This window comes from Psittacula echo (assembly GCF_963264785.1).
Source record: "Psittacula echo genome assembly, chromosome: 2".
NCBI classification, from domain to species: Eukaryota; Metazoa; Chordata; class Aves; order Psittaciformes; family Psittacidae; genus Psittacula; species Psittacula echo.
Genome location: NC_137737.1, coordinates 57,392,884 through 57,420,542, shown reverse-complemented (window position 1 = coordinate 57,420,542; position 27,659 = coordinate 57,392,884). Strand labels below are relative to the sequence as shown.

General features: G+C 41.8%; 1 protein-coding gene across 1 annotated transcript in view; it reads right to left on the bottom strand.

Annotated features, from left to right (window-relative positions):
* Nucleotides 1-311: 311 nt before the first annotated feature.
* Nucleotides 312-27,659, bottom strand: part of LOC308217293 (vasoactive intestinal polypeptide receptor) — a gene marked incomplete at its 3' end in the record, with an annotated part of 108,995 nt that continues 81,647 nt past the window's right edge. The window contains exons 7-13 of the mRNA XM_080610283.1: nucleotides 15,524-15,677; nucleotides 13,523-13,583; nucleotides 11,095-11,164; nucleotides 8,115-8,206; nucleotides 3,387-3,516; nucleotides 2,018-2,059; nucleotides 312-503 (exon numbers count right to left, since the gene is read on the bottom strand). Coding sequence (XP_080466409.1) covers nucleotides 312-503; nucleotides 2,018-2,059; nucleotides 3,387-3,516; nucleotides 8,115-8,206; nucleotides 11,095-11,164; nucleotides 13,523-13,583; nucleotides 15,524-15,677 — 741 coding nt within the window. The remainder of the gene's footprint in view (nucleotides 504-2,017; nucleotides 2,060-3,386; nucleotides 3,517-8,114; nucleotides 8,207-11,094; nucleotides 11,165-13,522; nucleotides 13,584-15,523; nucleotides 15,678-27,659) is intronic.

Sequence of the window (27,659 nt, the reverse complement as noted above, 5' to 3'; positions counted from 1 at the left end):
TTATGACACTTCAGGATCTCCCAGGCTCTCCTCAAGTGACTGGGACCTTTACTTATAGTTATCAACCCCTGAGGGCTTGAAACTTCAGAGTGAAAGGTCTGAAAAGAGAGAGAGGAAAAGTATTTCTCTCCCTCCTGGCTTGTCTGATCTTGTTCTGGATGCCAGTGGCTCTTCCAGTTTTGTGTCCTCTGTTGGCTCATGCGGAGCATGTCAATTCACAAGGATTTGCTATCGTATCACTGATTCCTGGGGGATTCTTCTGTCTTTCAGTTTGTCACTTGGATGCTCAGTTCTTGGAGAGGCTCTCCCCATCACACCAGAGAGAATTCGGCCTGGAAACCAGAGCACCGGCGTGTCTTTGGTGAGCACTTGGTCAGCATGGAGATCTGGGTGCTGAAGTTGGTACCGTTGCTGCCCAGGGAAGGGTGGTGATACTTCATGTCTGAACCCAGGAACCGCTCCAGATGCCACCTCCGCCACTTTCGCTTGAGCTCAGCTTGGACCTAGGTGGTGGAAAGGCAATAAAGTCAGCAGAGGGGAGCATTTTCTATTGCTCTGACATGATTGTGTGAGCAGCCATGAGCAACCCACCTACGGAGGGGCCAAGAATTATTTTATAAAGGTCACTAAACTCAACCTGGCCAGAACATTCAGGTGCGTAGAAGAGAGGTGACACTCCAAACAACATCTGGAATCAGAAATCCCCGAGCTTCAGCAGAAAGGTGAGCACAGGGAATTTCATATCTGATTCAGTGAAGGTGCCAGGCTACTTAACTTCAATGGCAACATACTTTGTGACAACAATTTTTTTTTTCATTGCCCTGTTTTTGTCCAAATACAAATGATTTAGTTACAGATTGTTTGTAAAGCTGTCCATTCAGCTGTGATTTTTTGATATAAGCTACTTGTTCCTGTTCAGGGAGTTTACAGACGTCATCTGTTTGACACTGTTCAGATTCAAATCCTGAACAAATATGACCACCATCCCTGTCCCCTCCTGCAGCCTTCCAGTTCAAACTTATAGATAACAGTTTGAATCAGGTGAACCAGCTGTGTATGAGGGTCTGTGGGATCAGCAAGCACAGGAACAGTACAATACCAGCATGCAAACCCCAGAACTGGAAATGGGGGAAAGGCAAGATCAATGCCTGTGAGGTACAAACATGTTTACCTGGCACTTGTCTGTGCCTAACAAGTCACGTCAATGCCTGTATTGGTTTTGGATCGTTCATAAGTTTGTGTGGTACTGCCGTGCTCTGCTCAGGCTTACTGGCAAAGGTCTCTGCTGGAGCTGGGCTATCTGCCTGCATGCCACTGTGTAATGAGCACATGGCATCAGTGTGGCTGAAAGCAGCATCAGAGCTGTAAGAGGGTGCTTTGTGATTCTGGACACCCTTCTTCTCCCTAGGAAGCTGGAGCACAAACCCAGATCACAGCTTCTTATTTCTTGCCCTTGATCGGTTTATTGACCTGAAAGTGATCCAGCTGACAGCAGCTCCAATTTTTTAGCTGCTCACACCTCCTTGGTAGCCTTAGATATGGGTTTAATCAGTCTCTGCTGAATTTCTTATAGACAGATGGAGCGTGGTACAAAAATATCACTGCACTAATGAGCCTCCACCTTGGCAGTGGGCCTGATTCTGTGAAGGATTCATTGAGGTACTGAACATAAATACAGCTTAAAAGATGGCTTTTAGTCTTCCCTGCTGAAGTGGTCCTTTTGAATCAGGGTTTATGCATGGTCATATGGGAGTTCTGCTTATGCTATCTCATGAGTAAAGGACAGACTTAGGAGCAGCAACCCTACTGTGCACACAAAAGTCTTGATATGTTTATTAATTGTGCTGGAAACTGCCAGGCAAATGGCTGAGTTGTTTTTTTCTGGAGGCAGTGATTTGACTTGGATGCTTCCTCCCAGTATCGTAACATCAGGAATGGGACACTTCTTAATCCACTCTCCACTCTCATTTAATTTGTTTTAGCTGCTAACATAACCAAATAATACTGTTGATCTTACCTCTCCGTTGAGAAAACAGTACAGAACAGCCACCACAAATCCCTAGGGGAAAGGAGAGAACAGGCTTTTAGCACCTCTCAAGCTCACTGCAGCCCTGGAAAAAGGGCACACTGCTGGGGGACTGCTAAGGAGCCCATTAGAAACCACTTGATTGCACTAGATTGGTTAAGGTACCTTGCAACAGATGTATGTATGGATGTGAACTCAAAGATTGCTCCAGCCTGGTGTTTAAAGCCATCAACAGCCAGCTCAGCTCAGCTCAAAGAGGGGCACTTGGTCATTCAAACTGGGGCATTAGAAGCAAAATGATGGGATACTAGACCTATCTTTCCTGCTTGGTCTTGTCAGCTGAAGTTCAGGAGATCTAAACATGTTCATTACTACATCACCAAGGTCAGAATGATCTCTGACACGATATAGTGCTAAAATTCCTTTCCATATCCCTTGCAGTAACTCTTCATTTTTAAGAATCGCAGATTTCCCTGAAAAAAAATTAACTTATCTCTAGTCCTTATGGTTGCCAACACTAAAGACAAGGAGTGAGTGTAGATTCATTTGTCTTTCAAAGGAGAGATGCTGGAGGTGAAGTGACAATGATGTAGATGGGGACATTAACTCACTCACTAGTGCAAAAAGCATGTCACTGACACATGTATGGTACACAGGGACAGACACATCCTGCTGTGAGAGAGCAAAGTGGTTAGAGCTGATAAACAGATGAATGTAATGGGACAAAATACGTAAAGAAGTGCTTCTTTTCACGCAACAACAGATTAACAGCCCAGCCCTGGAACTGACTGAAGAGAAGCATGCAGGGGGGGTTAAGAAGCAAACTTCATCCAGGCTTTCTAGAGATTAATGTGGAGGACAGCACCATTGCCCATCCTCACGAGGATCCTGCCTCCTACGCCAATGAACTGGAATCCTGCTTAAGCAGTATCTACAGGCAGGACTTGGCTTATTAACAGAAGAGAAATTTCATGCAAGTCAATTGGCTGAAGACAGGCTAAGGTCCTGTAAATGGCTAGAAAGACACTCCTCCCAAAGGTGAATTATCTCATCTCACACCATGTCAATAATAAATAAACTGAACAGAGGTGCTCGTTTTTTCCCTTATGTATAAAAATACTCCAGGTGACTAACTTATAGAGGTATATTTTCTTTTCAGGTGCTTAAAATGAGGAGAGAGAATCTTTTTCTGGAATTCCAGAAGGCAAAATTTAAAATTATCTTCCATCCTGGCCAAGTAAAGTTATAAGAGCATTTGGCATGTCCAGGAAAAACCCATCTCACACATTTGCTTATTCACTTGTCAATTTTGTTACATTCCTCTCTTCCAACAGACCTGGTGGCCCAAAGGGTGGCTTACCTGGAATGATCCAACCACAAGCTCAAACACCAGCTTAACTTCTGCTTTGAAATTATCAGGGAAGAAAGCAAACATGATGTAGTGAATGCCAAAGAGAGGGATCAGTAGCAAGGTGGACTTGGCCAGCCTCCTGTTGGAAAGACAAACATGAATCATACTGAGAGAGGGAAGAGGAGCTAAAGGGCTGATGAGAAATCCTGCAGCTGAGCCCTATGCAACCCTGAAACTTTAATTTACTCCAGTACATATTTACTGATTACCTGGATCTTGATGGTGTAGCCTGTATCATGCATGTTAAGTGCCTTTGTTTGCCCTTAGGAGATGTGATATGGACCACTTATGCTGAGGTCCTGGGAACATCCAGCCTTTCAACAGCAGCCTCAATGAGGCAGCACAGGAGGCTGTCTTTGCCCAGAAGGTAGAAGTGTCTGGGGTACAATGATAAGAAGAATGTTGAGACAGCTCCTCACAGCCTAATCTCCCCAGGATCCTTCTGACAACCTGAGCTGGGATCCAATGACACGTGGAGGTGGACCCTCAGCTGGCCACACTCACTGTATGACAGTTCAAACTAACCAAGGATCACGCTGAGAGCATTTCCATGGGCTTGCTTTCCTCCTCATTGACAGTTCTCATATAAATACATACGTGAGGCAGAGTGAGCAGCCCTACATTATTTCTCCTTGGCCCACAGACTGAAGATGGCTGGTGATTTCACATATTGTGACAACATAAAATGTGACATCTTTATTCCTAGTAACTACAATGGAGGTATTTCTTTCTCCCTTTTCTCTTTTTCCCCTCCCACCAGAGATCTTTTTTCATCTCTACAAACCAAATCTCCAGCTAGCACTGTCTTTGTTTGCTTGGGATTTCTTAAAATTACAGCTTCTGGGAGAGAAATGGTATGTTTAGCTCAGAATAATAACATGCTATTGCACAATGAATGTCTCCAAAGGAGGGGGTTGAACAGTATTAGTTTTTAATGGTATCAGGCTAGGTAATCAGAGGTCTAATTAGGAAGAAGAGATTATAATTTATTAAATATAATAATTATTAAAATATAGCTGATGGAATAAAATAAATCAAGGACCTAAGGATGCTTATGGGGGTTTTGGCTCCCTTGGTCACTCACATCCTCCCGCATCCTCCTGTCCCAGAGGCTTTCTGGAGGAATTGAAGCTACAGCTGGGAAGTTTGAAATACTTGTTCTTCCATCTGCAAACCCTTCACTTCCAAAGTCTCATCAGGCTCAGTCCCATCAGACCATCTTCATTTATTTGCCATCTGCATAAGCTCATTGGGAAGGCTGATGTGCCAGCTTTATGAAGATGATGCTCATCACTGTATTTCCCAGCAGACCTTTTCAGTTTTCCCTAGGCCTGGACCAAAGACAGCTTGACATTAAGGCTGTTGTCAGAGGCTGTGGCTGTCCAGGGAAAGGCAGCTGGGTGCATCTAATTCCAGATAAAATGACTGTCTGTAGGTAGCTGAGGAACTTTCCAGGAATTTGCCTTTCCCACAGCATTCTTCACTAGCAGGTACATCCCTGCTCCTAGTGAGTAGATCCAGAATCTGAATCCTCTTGGATGTCTTGCTCTGCCAGAGGACTGTCACTGGTGACCATCAGGGTACCATGATCCTCACTCCTAGAAGCAGCTCTGACCACTGTGATACACGCTAGTATGACCCAGACCTAATTCCCTCAGCTCCCAACATACAAGAAGGCAACTCATTTTCTAAGCAGGTAACAGTTCAGTGAATGTCAGCACTGGCTTTGCAGAGATTTCTCCTCTCCCCCCAATTTTTCAGGAACAGTAAACCTAGAGGATATTGACGCGATGCTATCTTAGTGTATCATATTCATAGAGACACTGTTTGCAAGCTCCAATGGATTAGAAAATGTCATTATATCATTGCAGACAACACTGGAGCCTGGACTGTGGCAATGAAAAGGTCATAAACGCCAGACCTTAGAAGCACGCTCCTCTAGTTTGCACAACACCCCGAAACAGTCTCTTGTTCCCAGCACTGAGCTTATCCAGAATATTGAGCGATGTTTTATATCTCAGTTTGGCTTCAAGGCAAGGTCCCTAAGGTCTAGCCCTGCGATATTTAAAAGACTCCTCCTCCTAAATGCTGCAATGAGGAGAATCATCGTCTTCAGTTATGGTGTAATTTCTCCCAGAGAGCTAAAGCCTGGCTGTGCAGGAGGCAGAACTGCTTGGGAAATTGTCCAAAGCTGGTTACAGCTATCTGCTGGCAGCCAAAAACCTCCTTACTTGCACTCCCCGCACAGGGTGGACTTCTTAGACCCACCTTCTCTGACATGGTGACAGGCAATTTAGTGAAAACACATCTCCACTAGGCTGCACTGAGTCTACTCCGCTCCTTGGGGTGGGTAGGAATGAACCAGTATTTTAGTCATCATCCTTGAACACATAACAGAAAAGTTACCCAGAAAACTTTGATGATAATATTGATCTATGAACATGTACAGAATAGAAACAGATTAATTTAGCTCAAGATTTCTGTCACAGAAAACAACTTCTATTTGCCTGAAATATTGCTGTCCCATTCTTGCACGCCTGTCATTTTCATAAAACTGATTTGGGAGACTTGTTTTCACAGTTTTCCAATACATTAAAGCCCAGCTCACTATCCATCTGTAGCACTAATGAGTGAGTCAGTAATGCACCTGAATTTCCAGCCTGCAGCTAAACTGAAACCGGTTGGAATTGAACAATACTGTCAACATGTCAACTCATCCTATTTTTATAAAATAAACCACATAAAATAAACAAGAGAAGGAGGGAGAAATGCAAATGAGAGATCCCTGATGTTGTTAGTTTAAAACATATTTATCTCAGATTTGGCAGGAGGAACACACACATATCGTTAGCGGCATGTTTTTTTGCTAAGATCTCTTGGTCCTGCAGCAAAACTGCTGAAGCCAGCAGCACCATTTCAGGTAGTAAGAGAACAACATGGAAAAGGATCTGGTTACCTACAATTGCAGATCACACTCCTAACGGCGTTTATAAAAGGGTCTGGATACCACATGTCTCTACAGATAGCTGTCTACAACTTAGCACTATACCGAGAACTTCCATTGGTGGGATCCAGCCTTCAGGTTCGGACACAGTATTCATTTCCATAGGAAAGTGTGGTGTTCCATGTCCCGCTATAGTCAATACAGTCAACAGAGACTTCTAGATTCCCCACAGAATCCAGCTGGTGGCCAGCTGCCACTGTATGAGGATACAAGTCTCCCGTAGGCCCTGGATCCTATGTGTCAGATCCAGGCAAGTATTTCAAATGTCCTAAAGCATCTTGTATAGCTTGGACACCTATAAGCAAGCAACTTATTCCTGTCCCAATGGAACTTGGATGGGTTTTTTTTCCAGGTGGAAAAGGAAGTTGAGGAACTGTAGATACGAATATTATTTGTACTTTAGGAGTACCTCCTGTTTGGCAGGCCAGTCTGTGTTACTCACTGCCAGGCTGTGCTATGTTTGTTTACAAGGCAAAGAGAGCTTTCCTGGCAGCTCTCACTTCATTGGAAAATGTGAAGTAAAAAGCCCTGAACCCGAAGCTCAGCATGACCTCTGAGGTAATCTGGGCATAACCCTTCCAATGCATGCTGGCAGCGCTTCTACTGAGATGAATGGGAGCCAACTGCTCCAGGCTGCTGCTTAGTACTAGAACATATTTCAATATGTTGATTTAATCTATGTACCTGGCCAAAGCTGTTGCAATCCTGGGGGTACAAAGATTCAATTCCCAATTGGAAATACATAAAGGGAGGTGAAAGAAAGTACAGGGTCTGGTAATGTTGGTGTGCTATGATGACAGAAAAAGAGGTAATTGGCTTTGGCTGCTGCAGGGAGAAGTTAAGGTCAAATACTGGAATTTCCTTACATAAATCTGAGACTCTCTTGGGGCAGATGAAATGCATAATTTACCATAACAAGAGAGAAAGACTCAGTGTGGAGGCTGGTCAGTATTTAAGGATAATATTGATAGTGTCTTTCATCTTGCAGAAAGATGAACTAAGCTCAGCTTTGTCCAGGTGCCTAAGTGCACAGCTCCCTCCAAAGACAAAGATTTATGAGCAGTGACCATGCAGACCCTGGACTTTTATCTTCTCAGTTTTTTTCTAAGAAACATTTAATAAATATCCAGGATAGTTGGAATGCTGAGCCAGGACAGTGGCAGGAGTCAAAAATATTTTGGTCCAAACTTGCATTAAAGCCAGAGTAAATTAATGCAGATAAACACACGACTTGCAGTCTCAAAATACTGCAGCTAAGACCAGTCTTGGTCACAGAAACAGCACTGATCTTACTTGCATGTTCTTAATTATAAGAAGCCCCATTAAGTTCACCTTATATCCCTGGAATAAAGGCATTATGTCAAGCAGAATTTCTGAGACAGTGCTACTTTTCAACAGTGAAGACAAATGCATTGAATTACTGAAATTATCATTACTGCTGCTCTCACTTCTTCATTGTTAATCGCAGGAGAAGGCCTTCTCACCTGTCTGTTCAAACTGATATAAAACATGCCCACCTGTTTTTGAAAAAGCCCCTTTTTCTGATTTCTGGTCAGCTTATTCAAATAACAAATACTTGATTCTGATCAGTGCAGACAGATGCAGTAATGAGCTAAAAGTCAAACAGGTTTCCCAAAAGACATACAATATGGTTGAAAAAGTCTAGGACTTACGAGTATTGGCTGGTCTCATTGTGTCCAACATCTGGGGAATGCAACTTTTGGACTAGGATACGGATGATGCAAATGAAGAGAATGAAGTTCACCTGTTGGAATGGGAGAAAGGAAACAGAGAAACAAAAAGTTACTATTTTGCTTGGGTGAAAACAGCCCATCATTAGAGGGGCCTTCCTTTCACAGCAATATTTTTGCCATGGAGCAAGCTGCTGTTAAAAAGCCATGAGGAGAGAAACCCAATCTGGGAGCACAAAGTAAACCGACACAGGATGCAGCCATCTTGGGCCTGACATCAGCCTGCTTGGGACTTTGTGTGATACATCCCAAGTATGATGATGTCAAACCCATAGAGCACAGCTATGCACGACGTCCTGCTGCGTGGGGTAGTGTCGACGACAGGGTAGGAAATGAGCCTTGGGAGTTAGTGGAGCGACGGACGTCAAAGCCCTCGGGAGACGGTGACATGGGACCGGATGCTGAGCATGTCAAAGACTGAGGCAGTGAGCCAAGGAAACCAGAACAAAACACAAAGCAGTACCCACTCAAGCAGGCCTGTACGCAATGCTATTGGGCATGCTTACTCTGGAAAGAAGCTGGAGACCATGTATAGCAGGGACAGACCTCACTGACACAGAGGGAAACATTGTCTCCTAGGATGTTAGACCAGGAGTCTAGCTAATACCTAAATTTTAAATGATGCTGTTCTCTCTCAGAGTGCTCCACCAACATACTCAAGCAATGTTAAACTTACTCAATAGCAAAGGTTGGAGCTAGGAATTGCAATTCCCTAATGGCATGTAGTAGATGGCATGAAATGAATGCAGATCTACTTGCTTTTAAGGTCCTATCCATGGAATCATGCTGTTATTTACGCAATGTATACAACAGAAACGTGATGAGAGACCTCTGTGGACTTGGTTTAGCTTTAGTTTGGCAGACAACCTTTATCTTTTTATGGTTAGAAAATGCACAAATGATTCTGATTTTGAGAGACCCAATGGGTGGAAGGGATTGTGTTAACCAGCCAGTCTGATTTCCTGCAAAAACAGACTGTAAAATTTCCTCCAGCAATTCCTACATTTGTCTCAACAACAGGTGGATAAAGCAGACAGCAGCACATGTCACAATTAGACACTCTTTTTCCAAAGGTTTTGAGTGATTCGAAATTAATTGTATTTCTTGGTTATGATGGATTGCATCACATTTTATCTATCCCATGTCATTTATCATAATTTCTGTTCATATTTTTTTGCTTATAAAAATGGTTTGCATTGACTTGGTGACAAGTAAAATCTATCAGCTCAAGACAATATTATCTAGATCAATTACTCTAATAAGCTTTGATAGCACACAAGCTGCAGCAAGGAAGGTAAGATCAGAGCAGTTTGCTCATAGTGGTCAAGAGCAAACATGGGGACAGAACAGTGGTGAACCAGGTGGAGTGTGATTTATAGGCTTAGTATAGCCTTAGCATTGCATGGTATGGCTATCAGGCTGCTGGAGAAGTTGTTTAGTTTATTTTTCAACATAGAGTATAATCAAAGGCACTTGATCTGTTCCCAGTGCTTAATATCTTATATATTTATCTTACATATCTTATATATTTTATGTATCTGTATTTCTTCCTTCCAATGATATCTATGCTTTATTCCCATAGATATGGAGAAAATGTTGCATTCCTCCCTGAAGAAACCTGCTTTTCATCAGATAGCAGTTATCACTCCCTTCTTTTGTGACAGGTTTATGACAGGTTTATATGATATCTGCAGAAGGATAGTCAGAAATTTCTGGGTAAATTTTGTTTGGCAACCAGGAAATGATTTATTGACCATATGCTGAGGAGAACAACATGTATTTCTTGACCAAAAGCTTACCTTGCTAAAGGGAAAATGCTATCTATAGCTTTCTATGATAATATAAATATTTTGAGATGTGCCATCTAAGTATTGTATTTATTTTCAGTGAGGTGAGCACAGTAAGATGGAATTACTCAAAATGTTTCAGTTTGGGATCCCTGTATGACAAATACTACAGAAAAAAAGTCTTCTTGTAAAGGTCATAATGTACTTGGAATAAGAAAAATGTATGTCTAAGAAAAGATTTCTGTTTAAAAGAGACATATTTGGTTTGATTTTTGTTGCATTCTTTTTCTTCCCTTCCCACATATTTGAATTTATTTAAGAAAACTCAAAGCTAAGTTTAACTTCAGTTCATTTTACTTTAAGTTTTGGCTTGATACCTGACAGAGGAAACATGTAATATTCAACAAGGATGGAACGACTCTAAGTTCCTTAGAAGTGTCATGGTTTCCGTGGGCAGAATTGATCATATCCAGAGAATTAAAAAGTCAAGTACTTCTGTGATTTATCTGGACATTAGCCAAGCTTCTCAAGGACTTACTTAAAAACCACAACTACATGCTGGATGCTACAGTAAGAGGAAAATATCTGGGGAATGGATCTAAATTCTTTTTATCTAGGTAGAAATTTGTGATGGGATTCATCCCAATTTTACTTTATAGTGTTGACATCTATAATTGAACAACTGGGCTCTGCATATGCTCAGTTCAGAAAATAAAAACATTCATGGCACAATTCATCTGATGTAATTTAGACATCCACTGATTCATTAGATATGATGAGCATTTCCTGGATCTCTAACCATGTTCCTCAACCTCCTTGTGCTACACACACCCATGGCCACTGCCCCAGGCAACTAGCTGAGATGGAAGTGGTCAAAGTTAAATGAAATGAGCTCCACCTTGGTTGCCTAGTCACTCAAACTCTTCCCACGGTTAAAGTTGTTTATCAGGAGGGTGAACTTCCTCAACCTAAACCAGACATGCGATATACAGTGGGATTTTATCTGTCAATGCATTTCCCTTGGACATTTACAGAACACTTCTCAACACCTCTTCACCCCCCACACTTAGCATTAAAGATGGCTTTGCAGCCAGCAGAATGTGCTGATACTTTACCAAAATAGACACCAAAATAGGAGTTTTAATGATCCACCAGAATGGGGATTCCACTATTTCCTCCCAGCACCTGAAAAGAAACAAAACCAGACTTAAAACATCGAGCAAAGCAAACAAGCAGCTATGTAACCTTCTCTGGTACTTGGTTCCCTAAATACTGAAGATAGCTATGATAGGTTATGTGAAGAGGAGTAAATCTGGTGTGCATGAACTGGGAAGGGCTAAAGACCTGCTTTGCAGTGGCTCTGAGTACTGGGAGTTAGGAGGTGCCCCAGGCATAATGCTGTGGGCACTTTTCCCCTTGGTAATGGAATGGGCTGGAGGATGTTATGTCAGTATGAACGTGGGGGAGGATGGTGATTCACTTAATTTCTCCTACACTGAGGTCTGATACAAGGAAATGCCATCAAAATCACAGATTCATGAGGCCTCCGATGCTATCTGCTATCATGGACGGGGGTTTTGTTAAGCACAGAGCAATTGGCACCATCAGAAACAAAACCAGTCATGCCCTTCTGAAAAAGATGATAGGCAGCCTGTGGCAGGGTTAGTCCAACTAAATCTGGATAGCTTCATGAGTTATGGATCTAGTCAGAAAAGTCCATAGAGTCCAGAGTATGATTTATTTCATCCTGAAGCGAGAATAGTCTGCAAACGACACCACTCACCTAGGTCACTTGGAAGTATATTTTAAAGCTAACAAGGAAAAGACAGAATAGGAATGATGTGGAAACAACTAGTATTGCTTGGGACACATTTATCTGCGGACCTTACAAGAGTCAGGTGGCAGAAGGTGCATTTTTAGGAGATCATTGATGAAAATTGGTCTGCATTCATGTTAGAAACAGATTAATGGAATCTACTGCAGACAATTTCACCTGCATTCAGCTCACCTAATTCAAAATGTTGAAAGCACAGGTAATAGTTGATGAGGAGAGGTACTTTTAGGGCACAGTTTTTGAGACCTATTTCAGGCATCAATTTTGTGATGAGAAGAATTGTGCTTCATGGACTTCACTGACTAAATCCCCAGTAGCTATGAAAGGACACTAGAATGAATTGCTCACACACAGATGTTTGTATTTTCTCAGGTGCATGTTGCCCATTCATTTAGAATTAAAGTGGCCCTAATTATCTCTAGTGCACTTCATCTTAAAAATAAGATGAATAAAGGTCACTTTAATTTGAAGTTAGAATGTTTAAATAGAGGCTTAATGTTGTTTAACCAATTTTACATAATTAGATTTTATTTAATCTGGATTAATTTCCTGTAATTTCTCTCTGTAGGCAATTTTGGTATGGAAAAAAAAAAATCTATGTTAGGTATTAGCATATCCTGTAAATTCGCACTTTGTTTTACTTGGCACAAAAATGTAGAGCTTTAAAGCCTCCAGAAAATGCAAAGAAGCCTGTATTTTTATTAAGAATTGCTGGAGCTGAGTGGGAATATATGATAAGAAGAATTGGTATCCAGATGGTGAAATCCTTTGGCCTCTATCTCATTGTAGAGGCTATTTATTAACAGAGTAAATAAGGTCAGTTTTATGCAGATGGAGTGAAACCATAAAAGAAGTCAGTAGCCCTCAGGAAATGTGTTAGCATGACTATAAATCAAAAATGCGATGAGAAGTCTGAGCTGCTTTTCTTACTGAAATAAGGACAAATCAGAACACATCTGGAGAGAGAGAATGCAAGGGAGAAAACGGGAGTTAACCAGATGTTGCAAATGCAAGAAGCAACGGCATGCACAGTGAGTACATAATAAGCATCAGATTCTGTAACTCTGGAGTGTTTCCTCACAAAAGCCTTTCAATTACTACAGTTTGACTACTTGAGTAAGAGCATGAAGGAGTATTGCAGGATCAGATCCTATATACTTGCATATATCCTTGGACAGCTCTGATATCTGCCTCATTTACTTAGCTGTATTATATCTGCTCCTTATGTAAAATACCAAAGAATGCTACTAGGTTAAAGAGGATGAAGAACAGATCCTAAGATCTGCCTGGGAAAAAAAAACCAAGTAGTTTTTAGACATTTTCTGTGGGAAGAGCTAGTGGGAGTGTTTATTAAGTATCTGCTGCCTGAGCATATGCAGGGTCAGTTCTGTTGGATGCAAAGCTCTGCTCTGAGCATGAGACAGCTGCTCAGCTGGTATCTTTATTATACGCAGGATCACAGGGCCAAACATTACCATCAGGGCTTGTTCACAAACTCCCTGCAAATATCCTGACCAAGGGATTGGGAAACAAAGAGGCTGAGCAAGTTGACATAAACAATGTGCCTTGGAGTGTTTCCCAGGTCTGACTGCCACTAGGGTTAGGGAAGGATGGCTGGGTTACTAAAACTGCAAGGCACTCCTTGGCCTTCCTTAGAGATAAAGGAAGGAAGAATTATAAAGGAAAGATAATTGAGTCCACAAGCTTACCCAACATCGAAAAAGTAAATCCTGACAATTGTCCAAGCAGTGATGAACACAGAGGGGGCACCTGACAAGAGAAGGGATGGTCAGAAATCATTATCCGAGTTTCCAGGGCTGTTCTCTCCCAACTCTCCAAATCTCCTAACTGACTGAGGTGATGCCTTCCCTGAGGAGTCAGCAAAGGCTTCACATTCTCAGTTCTCACATACCAAACAAGCAATGTTTGCCTTTCTTTCCTTTATTCATCTTCCTGCTGCAGTGCCTACAGAAAAACCCCTTCTGATGGTGAAATGCAAGGAATAGGAACCAGTTTAGACATCTATGCTTTGGACACCTGTATCTAAGCCAGTCACCACAGGCTCTCTTTAGCATCAATGGGAAGAAATATGTACTTCTAACATACAGAGCACCTGAGATACTTTAGATGTTTGTTTTAGGACAGGAAATATGCTTTTGACTATATTGCCTGGATCTTCACAGACTATAAAGGGAGTCTGGAGTGACAGATTCACATGTAGATGTCTGTAGTTGGCAGATGATCTACTCCTCACTCCATCATCTTCTGCCTGACTAGTGTTGTCTTGTTTCACCTTTGTGATGCCATTCTCTGTCTCTTGTCTTTGATTAGATTTAAACTGCAAATACTCCAGGAAGGACATGTTCTGTGTTAGTCACAGCATTGCATATTGTTTCTCATCAGTGATTTCTGAGTACAATAGTAATAACAGTAAGAACTGTAATGAGTGCATCCAAATTATTAATTTCTGCATGATCCATTTCAGATCCATCACCAATGCTCTTGCAAATGATTGATGACTGAAAGGCCAGAAGATCCTTCAAGCATCTATCATTCCCTTGAATTGTCCTTCCTCATCCAAGCAACCTCAGAATATATTACAAGCACAAGATATTCCCTCTGATTTAAAATCATTATCTTCATACATTTTTCTTTAAAATCCGCCAGCTCTGCTGTACTGAAAGAATGGGTATCTATGCACAGAACAGGTTTAAAGAAGGTCTGACCTGATTAACAGCATCTGAAACAAAGCCTGCTAACATCATCTCGTCTTATGCTTACAGCACAGAGAATTGTGTCTCTTCTGCAGTGTGAACCCAAGCATAACTTCTGTCACTTTCAATGGAACTTACTCTACGGCTAACTGAACAAATCCCGAGTCCAGGCATACCCCTGTACATGACACAATTTTATTTTCTTTTTCTTTTCAAGATTCTTCCCTGCTCTAATTACTTCTCAGTTTCAGGTATTGAGAGCATGTAATAGAAAGACATTTTGCTTGCAAAAATCTTCAGCTAATGGCTTAAAGGGAAAAAGAGGTCTCTGTTTCTTCTTCGGAGAAAGAAAAAAGTTGATTGGGTAGGATTAATTTGCCTAAGCTAGCAATCCAGCTCTGACTTACTTTGTGAAGAGTTTAATTATGTCTTTATTTTGTTTTATTTATTATTTTAATTTAATTTAATTTTTTTTTTTTAATTTTATTTTATTATGTGTTTGAGTCTAGACTTATATTAAAGCTGGAGAAATCAGTAAGCAGGTTACCAACATTAGCACACAGGTGATGGGATCTCAGGATAGCTAGCTGGCCTGAATTCAGTAAAAGTGAGACTGATGGACTGCAGTGTCTGGCTCATTCCAGGAGTCCTGCTTTGCTGGGATCCATCCTTATAATTTAAGATCAATGCATGATACCAACTGTGGGATCCTAGTCAGGATTAAAGGGCTAAATGACTATAAAGATGAGGAGGAGTTTCAGTCCTTAAAGACACTGAGGTGCTCAGCTATCAATTAACATAGCACAAATTAAGTTCTTAAATGCCTTTGAAGATTTAGGTTAATGGAATTAGGCTAAATTCCCCTGGCCATCACTTGATCTTGCTCCTGGTTGCACTAACAATCCTTGGCAGCAAGGTTAAAGGCCTGTGTATTAAACTGCTGTTAAAAATGCCTGTCAGGATCATCCCTTGACACAGTTTTGAGAAGATGCGTACCCCAGCCAATCAAGATGTACCACCAAAAGTACTTCCTTTCTGAAAAGAAGGAGATGACCAACAGGGTGTGAAGATACAGCCCCTCCACCAGGAGCCAGAAGAAGTTGGCCATGACGCAGTACTGGAAGAAAACCATCATGGCTTTGCAGCCTACCTGGAAGAGAAGAAATGAACAGTGGTGAACTGTTTCCATAGTAAACACAAAGAATTACCAGTAACCCTTGCTGTGTGCATATCTTTGGGATTGCTTTGTGCAGCACCTGAAGCCCTTAAGGGAAAAAAATAATTAGGCCAAAAGTCCTAAAGCTTGCTTGGGGTGGACATGCTTGATATACATTAACCCCTGCATCCTTGAGAGACCCAGCACATGTATGGATGCTGTTTGACTGTGTGAGCCTGCAGATGCCCTCAAGCTTGGAAACCCCGTTGAAGAGTCACAAACTGATATGCTGGACCATGATCCCTACCAGCATGGTGCTGCTCTCTGAGGTTTTGGATGCACATCTGTGGGAAGCTGACTTAGTGGCAGAGTGGATGCCAGAAGGTCCCGCCCTGAAGTGTAGTCACTGGTCTCTCTGCTCTGCCAGGCATGGGTCCATGAGGCTGAGCTGTGAAGCAAATCATTGCACTGGTACAGAAGAACTTTCTGAAAAAGGCACTACTTTGAACTGAGACCAACTCATTGACTGATTTATGGTGCAGTCAACAAACACTTGGTTCAGCATGACTGAGTGATCTGTACTGCAGAATAAACAAGAATGCGTGGGAATTTCTTATATTTTTGGCACTAAAGTCAGTGTCTTGAGATATGATGCTCTGAGTGACTTGGACATCATAGCTCCCCCCATCATTCTCAGTGGGGCTACTTGCTGGCATTACCTGGCTCCTTAAACCCAAAGAAATGAAGCCTCTAACGTGAACAAACTGATTTCCCAGCATAAAAGAACAGCAGCAACAACAAAAATCTGTGTTAATTAGCCCTTGAAAACAAAGTCCAATTGTAATCAATCCATGGTAGATAACGCAAAAAACTGAAGGAGATTGAGACACAAGTTTGAAGAAAGCCAAGTCTACAAAGAATTGTGGATACTCACTTAGGAAAAGAAGGACTGGAATACATGTTTTTAACATAAAGAAAAGGATAAGAAGGAGAAGTAGGGCAAACACTAATGAGCACGGACAGATTTGATTGCATTGGAAAGGGAGATATTTGAAAGGGAAGGAGGATTGTTTTCTTCAGGAAATGAATAATTAAACACAGTAGCTTGCTGTGTGAATATTTCACTGCAGCACAGGCAATGGGAACGGCCACCTTATAAAAGAAAAAAAAAAAAAGGAACATTTCTCTCTGACACTTGGGAGGCCAAACTCACTGCAAAACACCCAAAGGTAGAAATCAGCTGCTCAACGAAGTATGTCAGCCTGGGCCATTGCCCCGCATGTGATGTATCCAGGTCCAGCTGTAGTCTTACAGGAGATCATTGGTTGCATTGTTATACACATCCACACTGTCTAAGCATTCCCTAGATGTTGATTCAGCGATAGCGTTGCTGCATTCTGTGAGTCTGCTTGGGTAATACCCTGTATTTACTAGGGCAGGGGTACAAATACCTGCCTGCTAGCACGCTCTGGTTAGTGGCTCTTCCCTGGTGTTCTGCACATGTAACATGTGAATTTAGAGTAATAATTGATTTGCACCAGTGACAAGCTCGCATTTCCCCCACACTCCTCTCTCCTGTTGCAAACACTTGCCATGAAACACTGATTAAAAAGAGAAGTTTGGAAAATGTTTTCTCAATGTGTTTTGGAGAGGGACTTGTCCCCACTGATTACTCAAATTCATTCAACTCTCTCTTAGCACCCACCAGTATATCATGCTGGGTAACCTCATGGGCTCCTCCACATCAATTTGTATGTGAGGCAGACAGCATAAGCAGAGAGTTGCTGCAGGGTGGTGATGGGAGAAGGTGGAGGCTGAGAAGGCAGCTAACTCCCAGAGATGGAAGCCGACAAGGGCTGGGGATGCACCAGCATCTTCCCTATGGCATCTGTATTATCTTCATTTCTCCCTGTTACTGTATGTGTATGGATATGGGACATTGTTACACCCCACTTCTTTTGCCCAAAACCTGAATGCCTGCTTGGTGTGTCTGCAGCCAGTAGGAATTTGTGGGTTTCAGCCCTGCTGGGGTTGCCGAATTCTTTCATGGTTTCACTTTAGCAGTATTTGGCCCAAATTCAGCAGCTCACAGATGAGACATGAGATTTAAGGGAGCAGTTTTGATACATCTCAACCACACAGTCCTCAAACATAGATTTGCTTTGAGGACTGAATATTGGGCAACTATTTCTGGATGGTTGCCCTAAAGCTATGGCAGAGACATGAGGCTGAAGCACATCACAAGCAACTGCAAGTCTTCATGGGACCAGGAAAGGCTACTCACAAGAAGTGCACTCAATTTCTGTCTAATGGAGACTCTTAGACAGGGATGCTGTGTTTGTAGAGCTATTGCTGTCACAGAGAGGAAGCCATGATGAACTCAGTCTGTGGCAGCAGAAGCCACAGAATCTCGGTGTCCAAATCCATTACCTCTTCTCCCAGTACCCATTATTAGCAACTATTGCTTCTGTGTTAATATCTGGCCCTGCCTCCTTTCCTAACCTGGTGGTGGCTTGTTACAGACCTGAGGTAGATCATGCACATTGGCAGCAGATGAGTTTTGGCAACTTCTCTGAGGGACCTGTAGCATTGATTCTACATTATCTACAATTGATGCAGATCAATTCTTTGCTCCATGCTGAGGATGTTTTGCTATTTGAGCAATTGCTACCACCTCAGGCATTTTTTGTTTTACTTGGAAATAAGTTATTTTTATACATATTAAGCACACAACAGTAACCTATTCCAGCCAGGGATCCCCTGCAGCATGAGGATCTCCTGCACTGAAACAGATTTGGATGCACTGTCCCATCTTACAAATTAGATCATGGTATTTTCTTGCTGCCTGAGCTTCTTGCTACTATCGCCAAAGATACATAAGTTTAAACTAGACCAGATATTTCTACAAGAAGTGCAGTTTAGCTGCAGTTTAGTTGACTGCAGTGTTGTTCTTCCATTCTATGCTGTTTAACAGACAACTCAGTGACACATTTGGAAAACAGTTCTTCCTGGCTTCTGAGAGACCTTATTACATGCAACACGTGGTAATGGGTCTCTACCTTCCCGATCAATTGGATTCAGCTTCAGAATGGCTGTTATAATGCTGGGAAATAAAATCCACATTTATGTAAGATGCTTTGCCCTTTAGATGACAGACATTACTCTGAGATGAGCTATTACATCTCATAGAAGACTTCTTTTCATAACAAGCAGACCCATTGATGTGTCAGTGTTGAAAAACTAATACAGGCTATGTTTAGAAAAGATATTTTCAGCAGGAAAAGCAGCATTACAGCACTGCTTTTTCTATTCTCGCCCTTTCACTGTCTCATTTACAACAGCTTATTTCCCTGTGTTTCTTCTGGGATCTTGCCCTGCTGATGTCCACATAAGCTGTTGCTACAGAAGGACAGGGATTTCCTCTGCAGACCTTTGGGATATTCACAAGCATTTTAAGGGTTATGGGAATCCCATGCTTAGATGGCAGAAGTCTGCCCTGTAAGGAGAATCATTGCTGACATAGCAAGACAGGGAAAAAATGTACATATTACACTGTACTGTTGTCCTAAAAGGCTGTTTCCTCAAATATAGGCAAATCTTTGAAATAATTTCTATTATTTTCACACCTGTACCTGAAAAACACTGTCCTGCTGGTCATGGTGTGTTTAACATTCCCTGAACATGGGTGTGAATGCCTACCTTCTGGATAGGACCCAGGCCTATGGCTCTCAAATAAATTACTTCATTTCAAATGGAGGTGCATTACTCAGGCCCTCAAACAGAGCTGCCCTGAGTATACAACTATTTATTGCCTCACAAGGCAATAGAGAAGGCAGAAGATACCACACTTGCTTTGAAAGAGAAAGCGACTTCTTGTGGTCATTTTAGGGCAAATATTTAATGAGCTGTTGATACTTAGGAATGTCCACTGTGCTTTCAATAAGCAGATGGATGGGTGGGGACAAAGCATGTGGTTGGTTAGAAAGCTGTTGGGATGTTGAAATGTACTTAGTTGAAAAGCTGGGCAAAAATTTTAGGGTGTCAATAGTGGGTTAAGTTGAGAGGTTCATGGAATGACGGGGAAAGCAACCAAGATACATATAGCCAGCATGAAGCATAGCATACGTGTGCTATAACTGCTGTCAAAATACAGCCCAAGTAGGAGGTGAAAGATCATAGGAAGACTGCAGTCAAGATTCAACCAGACTTCCTGAGAAAGAGGCAAGAAAAAGGGGCATAAGGTTGGGAATAACAAGACCAAGCAATAACCTTACCAGCCTCCTTCCCTGTGCTTAGTAGCACTTTGTATGTTAGCCATGAGAAAAACTTCTTTCTCCTAAAACTGATATAGTGAATACCTGATCAACCTAGAAAATGCAGTTCAGATGCTGGAGGAAGTAAGTAACTCAGAGCTGAATCTGACAATACATTAAATACATATATGTCATACTTCTCAGTGATAATAACTCTGCTTGAGGTATCCCTGCTCATTAATAACTGCTAAGGATTGTCAGTCTTGACCAGCTGCTGAATTTTTCTAGCTCAATATAAGCAGCTTAGTTGGACATGAGTCAGTCTGAGGTTTTGAGGTTGGTCTAAGGTTGTGACACACACAGCTAACACATGTGCATGCATCAGCCTCCTGTGAATGCAACAAAACTCTACCATAAAAGGTCAATCAACTTCACAGACACACTGCAGTCATCACAGAGCATCACTGCACTGACATAAGCCTCCCTTGTCTTCCTTATTGGGCATATGGTGTGTTACAGATTTAGGACTTGGGTCAAAGAAGGATTTATATCAAAGAAGTATAAAAGGGCATTTGAGTGATTGGATATTCTCCCACCTGTCATAGCTGGCCTGCAAGTACACTGTGATATAAATGGTCTGCTTGAGTCTCCTTGCCCCAGTCACAGGAACCCCCATCATGAGACCTGACCTGTCCCTTTCCAGATATGACCCATCCTGTACATGGATGCCAGTGCTGTGCAGAACCCATGATCTCCCCTCATACCCTTAAACTCTGTGGCTTCCTGTGGCATGGAAGGTTAGTGGCAGGACACCAAGCCATATTAAGTCACCATAAAAATATATTTAAGACATCATATGCAATCCTGGGCAAAGCTGCAGCTCCTGGCATTATATGAAGTTGGGACAGTGCCTTTGGCAAAAGCATGGGCTCAGATTTGCCTCAGTCATGAAACTTCAGGAGGCTTCAAAATCCCCTTTAAGGTACTTAGGTCCTTTAGCTGGGGTTACCACCACTGATGCAGGAGGAAGAGATTTACACAGAGATTTCTGCAGGCCTCTTTGACAGAAGACAGATGAAAATTGTTTTCTCAGTGACAGATTTATTCAGCACTTTTCTTTTATGCTGCCCAGAAGACATGACCTATCTGAAGGGCTAGCTGCTGAGTGACTCATGTTGAATTTGCCCACAGCAACAGCTGCTCTTGTCCCCAGCCTGGTCAAGGAGGCTTCCTTCATCTTATTTAAAAGCTTTGTATAGATCCCAATCATGATCTTGCTAGCAGGATGCACTTGGAAAATGGGGTACCACGGAGCAAGCACTGAGATGCTGAAATTTAGGTCTTCAAGCCCAGGCACTGTATTTCCATAAATACAGAGCCATTTTAGACACTCATAACTATAACTAAATTCAGGAGTCTCAATCTTGAGCTGATTCCCTCATGCCTAAATTAGGTTGAATGCCATCCCAGGTCTTATTCTATTGAGATGTCCACCTTAGGCAAAGCATAATGTTATCTGTAATGATGACATAATAACAAAATAATCGTTCTGCTTGTAAGATTACACAGTATGATTAATTTCCTGTCTGTCATGGCTCTGGAATTCATACAACTGACAAATTCCCAATCATTTCATAACCTAAATATTGTACAGCACTGTTGATAGCCATGCATTGTCCATTAATTTTTGTGCGTGTTAGAGATGTCAGGACAGACTTAGTTTTCAAATACTTTTTTTTTTTTTTTTTTATGGGGTATTTCTCCATTAATAGAAGTATTAACTTTTATTTTACAGAATCATAGAATCATTTAGGTTTGAAAAGACCTTTAAGATCATTAAGTCCAATCATAAACCTAGCACCGCCAAGTCCGCCACCAAATCATGTCCCTAAGCACCACAACTACACATCTTTTAATTATCTCCAGGAATGGTGACTCCACCACTTCCTGGGAAGCCACTTTCAGTGCTTGATGACGTTTTCAGTGAAGAAATTTTTCATCCTATGCAATCTAAACATTCCCTGGTGCAAGTTGAGGTAATTTTCTGTTACCCTGTTACTTGTTACATGGGATGAGAGACTGATCCCCACCTTGCTACAACCCCCTTTCAGGTAGTTGTAGTGATAAGGTTCCCCCTCAGCCTTCTCTTCTCCAAACTTCTCCAAAAAAAGAAAAAAAGAAAAGAAAAAAAAGAAAAAAAAAAAGAAACAAAAAGAAAAGGAAAAAGAAAAAGAAAGGAAAAAAAAGAAAAAAGAAAAAAAAAAGGAAATAGAAAAAGAATGTTAACTTATCCTTAGCACACTAAACCTTTTGTGTAACAACAGAAAAAATAAATTAGTAACAAACAAACAAGACTGCCTGGCAAAAAGCCATCACTTCTATTTTTTCCCTCATTTTAATTGCAGTTGTAGCCTAGATTCAACAGGTTAGCAATAAAAAAGCCCCATAAGGTTTATGTTCTACCATGAAAGAGAACTGAGGTCTATTCAAACAAGGAATCTCTTCCTAAACCAATTAGATGCCTTTGACTTCTTCTTTCCTTCTCTATCATGGAATCTGACAGGCTAGTAATTTCAAATGATGAATTGCTATATTAGTGGGTGTAAATTTTCCTGGAAGATTCATGGAGACTTCGGGTGTTGAGGACTTAACACTACCTGTGAATAACGAAAGGTGATTAAAGAAATTCCTAAAATGCTGTTTTGATAATAACAAAGTGGCTTATGATTGAGGCATATATCCTTCAGTTCGTGAGTGCCTAAGTTACCAAGCCAAAAGCCTCAGTTAAAGCAATTTCTCATCTATTAGGAATTATAACAAAGACCTTCATGGGAATAATAATCTTATGTCTTGATGATGGACCCTTCAGCTCTTGCTGCCTTCAGGGGCTTCAACTGTAAGTCAACCCTACAAAAAGTACAGCAGATAGATTAACATAACTGATTTCACGGTCGCCATCTATCTCAGGTACAGGGATAAGAGGCCTCAAACACACATTTTCTCTGTTAACATGCTGCTCTGCATCAGTGGTGCCCCAGAAACATTATGCAAGAGTGCTCTTAAGCCCTGGCAATAGCAAATTAATTCAATTTATCTTAACCCGCTTTCCTCTAGGTCACAATACATTGCACTTTCACGCACCCATCATTTCCTGAAAGCACACACTGGAATACCTACTCCATGTCAGCCGTCACTGGGCAATTTATTAAGCCATTATAACCTGGATTTGAGTCTGAGCTTTTTGATTTGTTACTGCTTTCATAAAGCAGAAATGCTATTTCTAGACTTATGAGCTGTGCTGTACAGCCATACACATGCATACAGAGACTATTTCAGCAAGCTAAGTCTTGCCTGTTCCCATCAAGACTGTTGAATGATGGAGACATTAGGAAGAACCTATTGGGCTCAATCTCCATCTCTCTTTCCTGTACCACCACTTCCACTTGCACTAGGGCTGGGCCAGTACTAAACATGGATAAAGTATTCTTTCTCTGGTTAGAGTGTCACTTTCCTAGCAATAGAGAATCCATCCACCCATATGGACCCCAAAGTCCCACGAAATAACCTCAGTCTTTCTTTGTGCTTTCACCTCTTTAATGCCAACTGACAGCTCATTGAAAATAACAAGGAATTTAAAAGTGTGTCTCTGCTAATATGGAAGTTACATGAGACAACCTCTATTTTATGTGCCTGCAACACAGCAAAGCATAGCAGGGTCAGATCCTGCACTTACAGAAACCTTGAGAACTCCATTAAAATAAATGGGCATGTATCAGTTTACACCAACAGAAATATGGTCTGCACGACTGCACTTTATGCCTTGCCTACTTCCCATACAGGCTTCCTCAAATACAACACCATCTGTTGAATTCAATAGGAAGCTCCTATGTCTGCTTTTCCTCACATAAGAAGCAAGTTTAAGTCCCATGACTGTACCCTCAAGGCTATTTAAACATTTCTCTTCCACTGATCTTCACAGGGGTTATGTAACTGTCAATCTTTGAGATACTTGGCCTTTCTGTTTTGTCTCCTAGGAATTTCTGGGGGCAGTGTGAGTATTTCTAAGATGGTGATTAGCTTTAGCTGCTCTAGCCTGTGCATCAGATGACTCAGAGTTGAATTTAGACATAAAAATAAAATTATCTTGGTAAATGGGGTAACTGTCCCTATTTCGTGCTCTTCAATCACAGAATAATGGCACTTCTAAACACATCTTCAGTGATAAGGCAAGTCAACCGCAAGGCAGAAACTACAGAGAGAAGGTCAGTGGAGTTTTGATAATGTCTTTCCTCACACTTATCACATTTTCTTTCATTATTGGCAATACACACAATTGCTTTAAGGTGCCAGCCTGTGACTGTGGCACCACTGTGTCAGGGATGATGGTCACTTAATGAAAGTTCCTGCTCCAGATTTCTTCCACAGTCTTTCTGCCTTCACTCCTGGCTTATTTCCAGCAGCAAAGGAGAAGGCAAGGAGATAATTCATTCAAGAAAAAATGCGTAAAACCATGTTAGAGATTGGTGTCTGTGGTCTAGACCTTCTCAAGGGTTGCCTGACATGAGCAGTTCAAGGAGCAGGAGGTGCATAACCCAGAATCTGATACTGGAGGAATGGATCGCTTCATCCATGCTCTGTGAGCCTGACCCGTGGCCAGCTGTCAGGGAGGGAGCCCAGTCAGAGCTACCATCAAGCCCACTCTCCTGCTTTCTGTTGGTTCTGTAGTGGGACTAGTTGATGAATATCTGTGTAGGGATATCCATGTTGGACAACAGATGGCTGAAATACTGCCCTTTTCCCCTGCTTCTCCCACCTTTCTACTGAAAACCCCATCTCTCTAAAGCAGAATTCCAAACCCATGGCACAAAACTTCTTCACTTCCTAGCCTGGCATCCCTCCAGCACCACACATGCAGTGCCTAGCTTCATCCCCCACTGCCATCCATCCTTTCTCGAAATGCTGATGTTTCACCTTTAGCTTCTCTGACACTCAAGGTTTCCTTCACTCTCCATCACTGAATGTTCCTTTCTTCCCCAACTCAGACTTGAAGATGACATTTCCTTCTTATCCCACATCCCTTCAGCAGAGCTTCACCTCCTAGCACCACAAACCTTCTTCCCAATCCCTTTTATTCTTTACTTGCAACTGCCAGCCCCAACTATGGTTGAGTCCCTGTGCAAAATATGGTGCAAAAACCAAGGCTTCAGGTATGGCAGCCATAAACTGCTGTCTCACCAATACAGAAGTTAACTGTTTGCCATCAGCTCCACAGCAATTACTTGCATTCAGGCCCTCTCTCTTTGGCCTGAGAGATGACTTTGGCCTTATGAGATGGCTTAGGCCTGCTTCATGTCAGTGGGGACTTAGGTAGGTAGATGCATTATGTTCAGTCTAGAAAAGATAACATGCTCCTGGATTGGGTATCGCTGGACAATTTCAAAATCTAAGCAAGAACATTAAAACACTCTAGGTGGACGGTTAGTCCATTTCCCATGCTGTTGGCTGCTACTGGCCTTGGGCAGTTAGCATCCCAAACCTCTTATTTATAGCTTCTCACTACTTCACACACCCTTCCTTCACTGAATTTGCTGCTAAATCCTTAATTGAACACTGGCACTGGTTTTCGAAAGCACAGTTGAGGCATGTAGCTTCAGCACCTTTGTCTCCTCTTCCCACCCATTTTTTGGTCTTCTCTAAAAGTGTCTCAATACCTTAAAGTGCTGGTGTGATATTTGAACGAGAACCAGCAAACATACAATGCCTCCCTTCCTCCCCCCTGCTTTCTTCCATTGTTTTTTACTTCTTTGTATTATTTACAGGAACTTTCTCTAGGTTTTCATTTTTCCTTCCCCTCTGTCATTTGTTTTGCTGTAAAACTTACAAGTTTGTAGTGGTGATCAGCAGGTATGGAGGTATCAGCAGGTATGGAGATATCAGCAGGTATGGAGATATCAGCAGAAATGGGGATAATATTCCATAGAAGTTTTTTGGCAGATGCAAACCTCTTAATCTAAACTGATGGTAAAAATGTAGACCAGGGAGATGGGTGTGTTGAAGTTGATGAATTTGCGTTGTGACAGCAATTTCATTGCAACACCCATCTCCTGAAGCCAACAGGAACCATTTGGCTGGATTTCACAGGAATTTGTGGACAGGGTGTGGTGGTTCAGGTCAGACACAAGTGGAAGAGCACAATGAGAAACTTACACTTCACATCAGCAGTGATTTTGCTATTATAAGCAATAAAATAAATTGCTTTGCTCTGCTCCTTGTGCTCCTCTTTGGGTTGAAAATCAAATATGGCTGCTACCTACTAGGTTGGAAGACTGAGGGTCTCCTTCACTCTACACAGCTGAGAAAACAAAGTGAACTACATTTTACTTTGGGCCTCATTTCTGTGGCAAGACAGACAGACTGTAAAGCACTTCCTTATCTCAGCCAGCAGCTTTGCGCCTGGCTGGTCCCATTGAACTCAGTGGTTGGGGTACAATTCTGCAGGAATGGCCTGAGCAACTGAAAAAGTGTCAGCTGATGTATTTACACATTTTGGGGACTGACTCAACTCCAATTAAAGACAAGGGAAAGATTCACATTATCTTCAGAGTTCTGCCAGTCTGTTCCCATAAGCTAGTCAGCCAAAGTTCAGCTGGTCTATGCTAAGAAAGGCTTATCCCTCCTCTGTGTAGATGGGAGTAAATGTCTTTCCTAGAGGATGTAACTCAGTGAAAAGGGTGAGTCTCTAATATTCGTTTTACTTTTAGATAAGTGTATAAAAAGGCTGCTGCTCTTCCACATCTCCAACAACCTGCATATTGGTGCACTCCCACAAAAGCCAGAGAGTGTGGATTTGAGTAGCTTCAGATGGGGCTGTGCTGGAAAAGAAAATGTGCTTGTCTTCAACTTTCATGTATAAAGTTCATTTAGGGGCCTGTAGATATTATCAATTTGGCCCAAGATAAAAGAATTATTTTTCACTGATAATATATGTTCACAACTGCTAGGAGTCCCACACTCCTTTGCAAAGAATTTTTTGTTGGAATTTCTTACTGTAATGCAAAAGGAAAAAGATAAATGATCTAGTCTTCCTTGTCTGAATCCTCACCAAAGGTAAATTTGCAGAGCTCAGAAAAACTCACCCTGAATTCAATCTGAAGAACCTGTTCTTTGTTTGTGTCAAACTGACGGCTTCTTTGTCTTCAGCTAGATTGGAAATGTAAGTGGTTCATCATTATGCTATCATTATATAATGGTAAAGAAACTATATAAAAACCTATCCATAAATCCTCAAAATATCAAATGAAACAACAATCATATAATCATATGATTTTTTGGTTTGGAAGGGACATTCAAACTCATCCAGTTCCAAATCCCTGCCATAGATAGGGACACCTTCCACTAGACCAGGTTGCTCAAGGCCCTGTCCAACCTGGCCTTGAACACTGACAGGGATGGGGCAGCCACAAATTCTCCAGGCAACCTGTGCCGGTGCCTCACCACCCTCACAGGGAAGAAATACTTCCTAATATCCAATCTAAATCTCACCTTTTTCAGTGTAAAGCCATTTCCCCTTGTCCTATCCCTACTTGCTCTTCTTAAAAGTCCCAATACTGACCCCTGAGGAACATCACTTGTCACTCATCTCCACTTTGTCATCGAACCATTATCACAACTCTTAGGGTGTAACCATCCAGCCAATTCTTATCTATTGAGTGCTCCATCCATC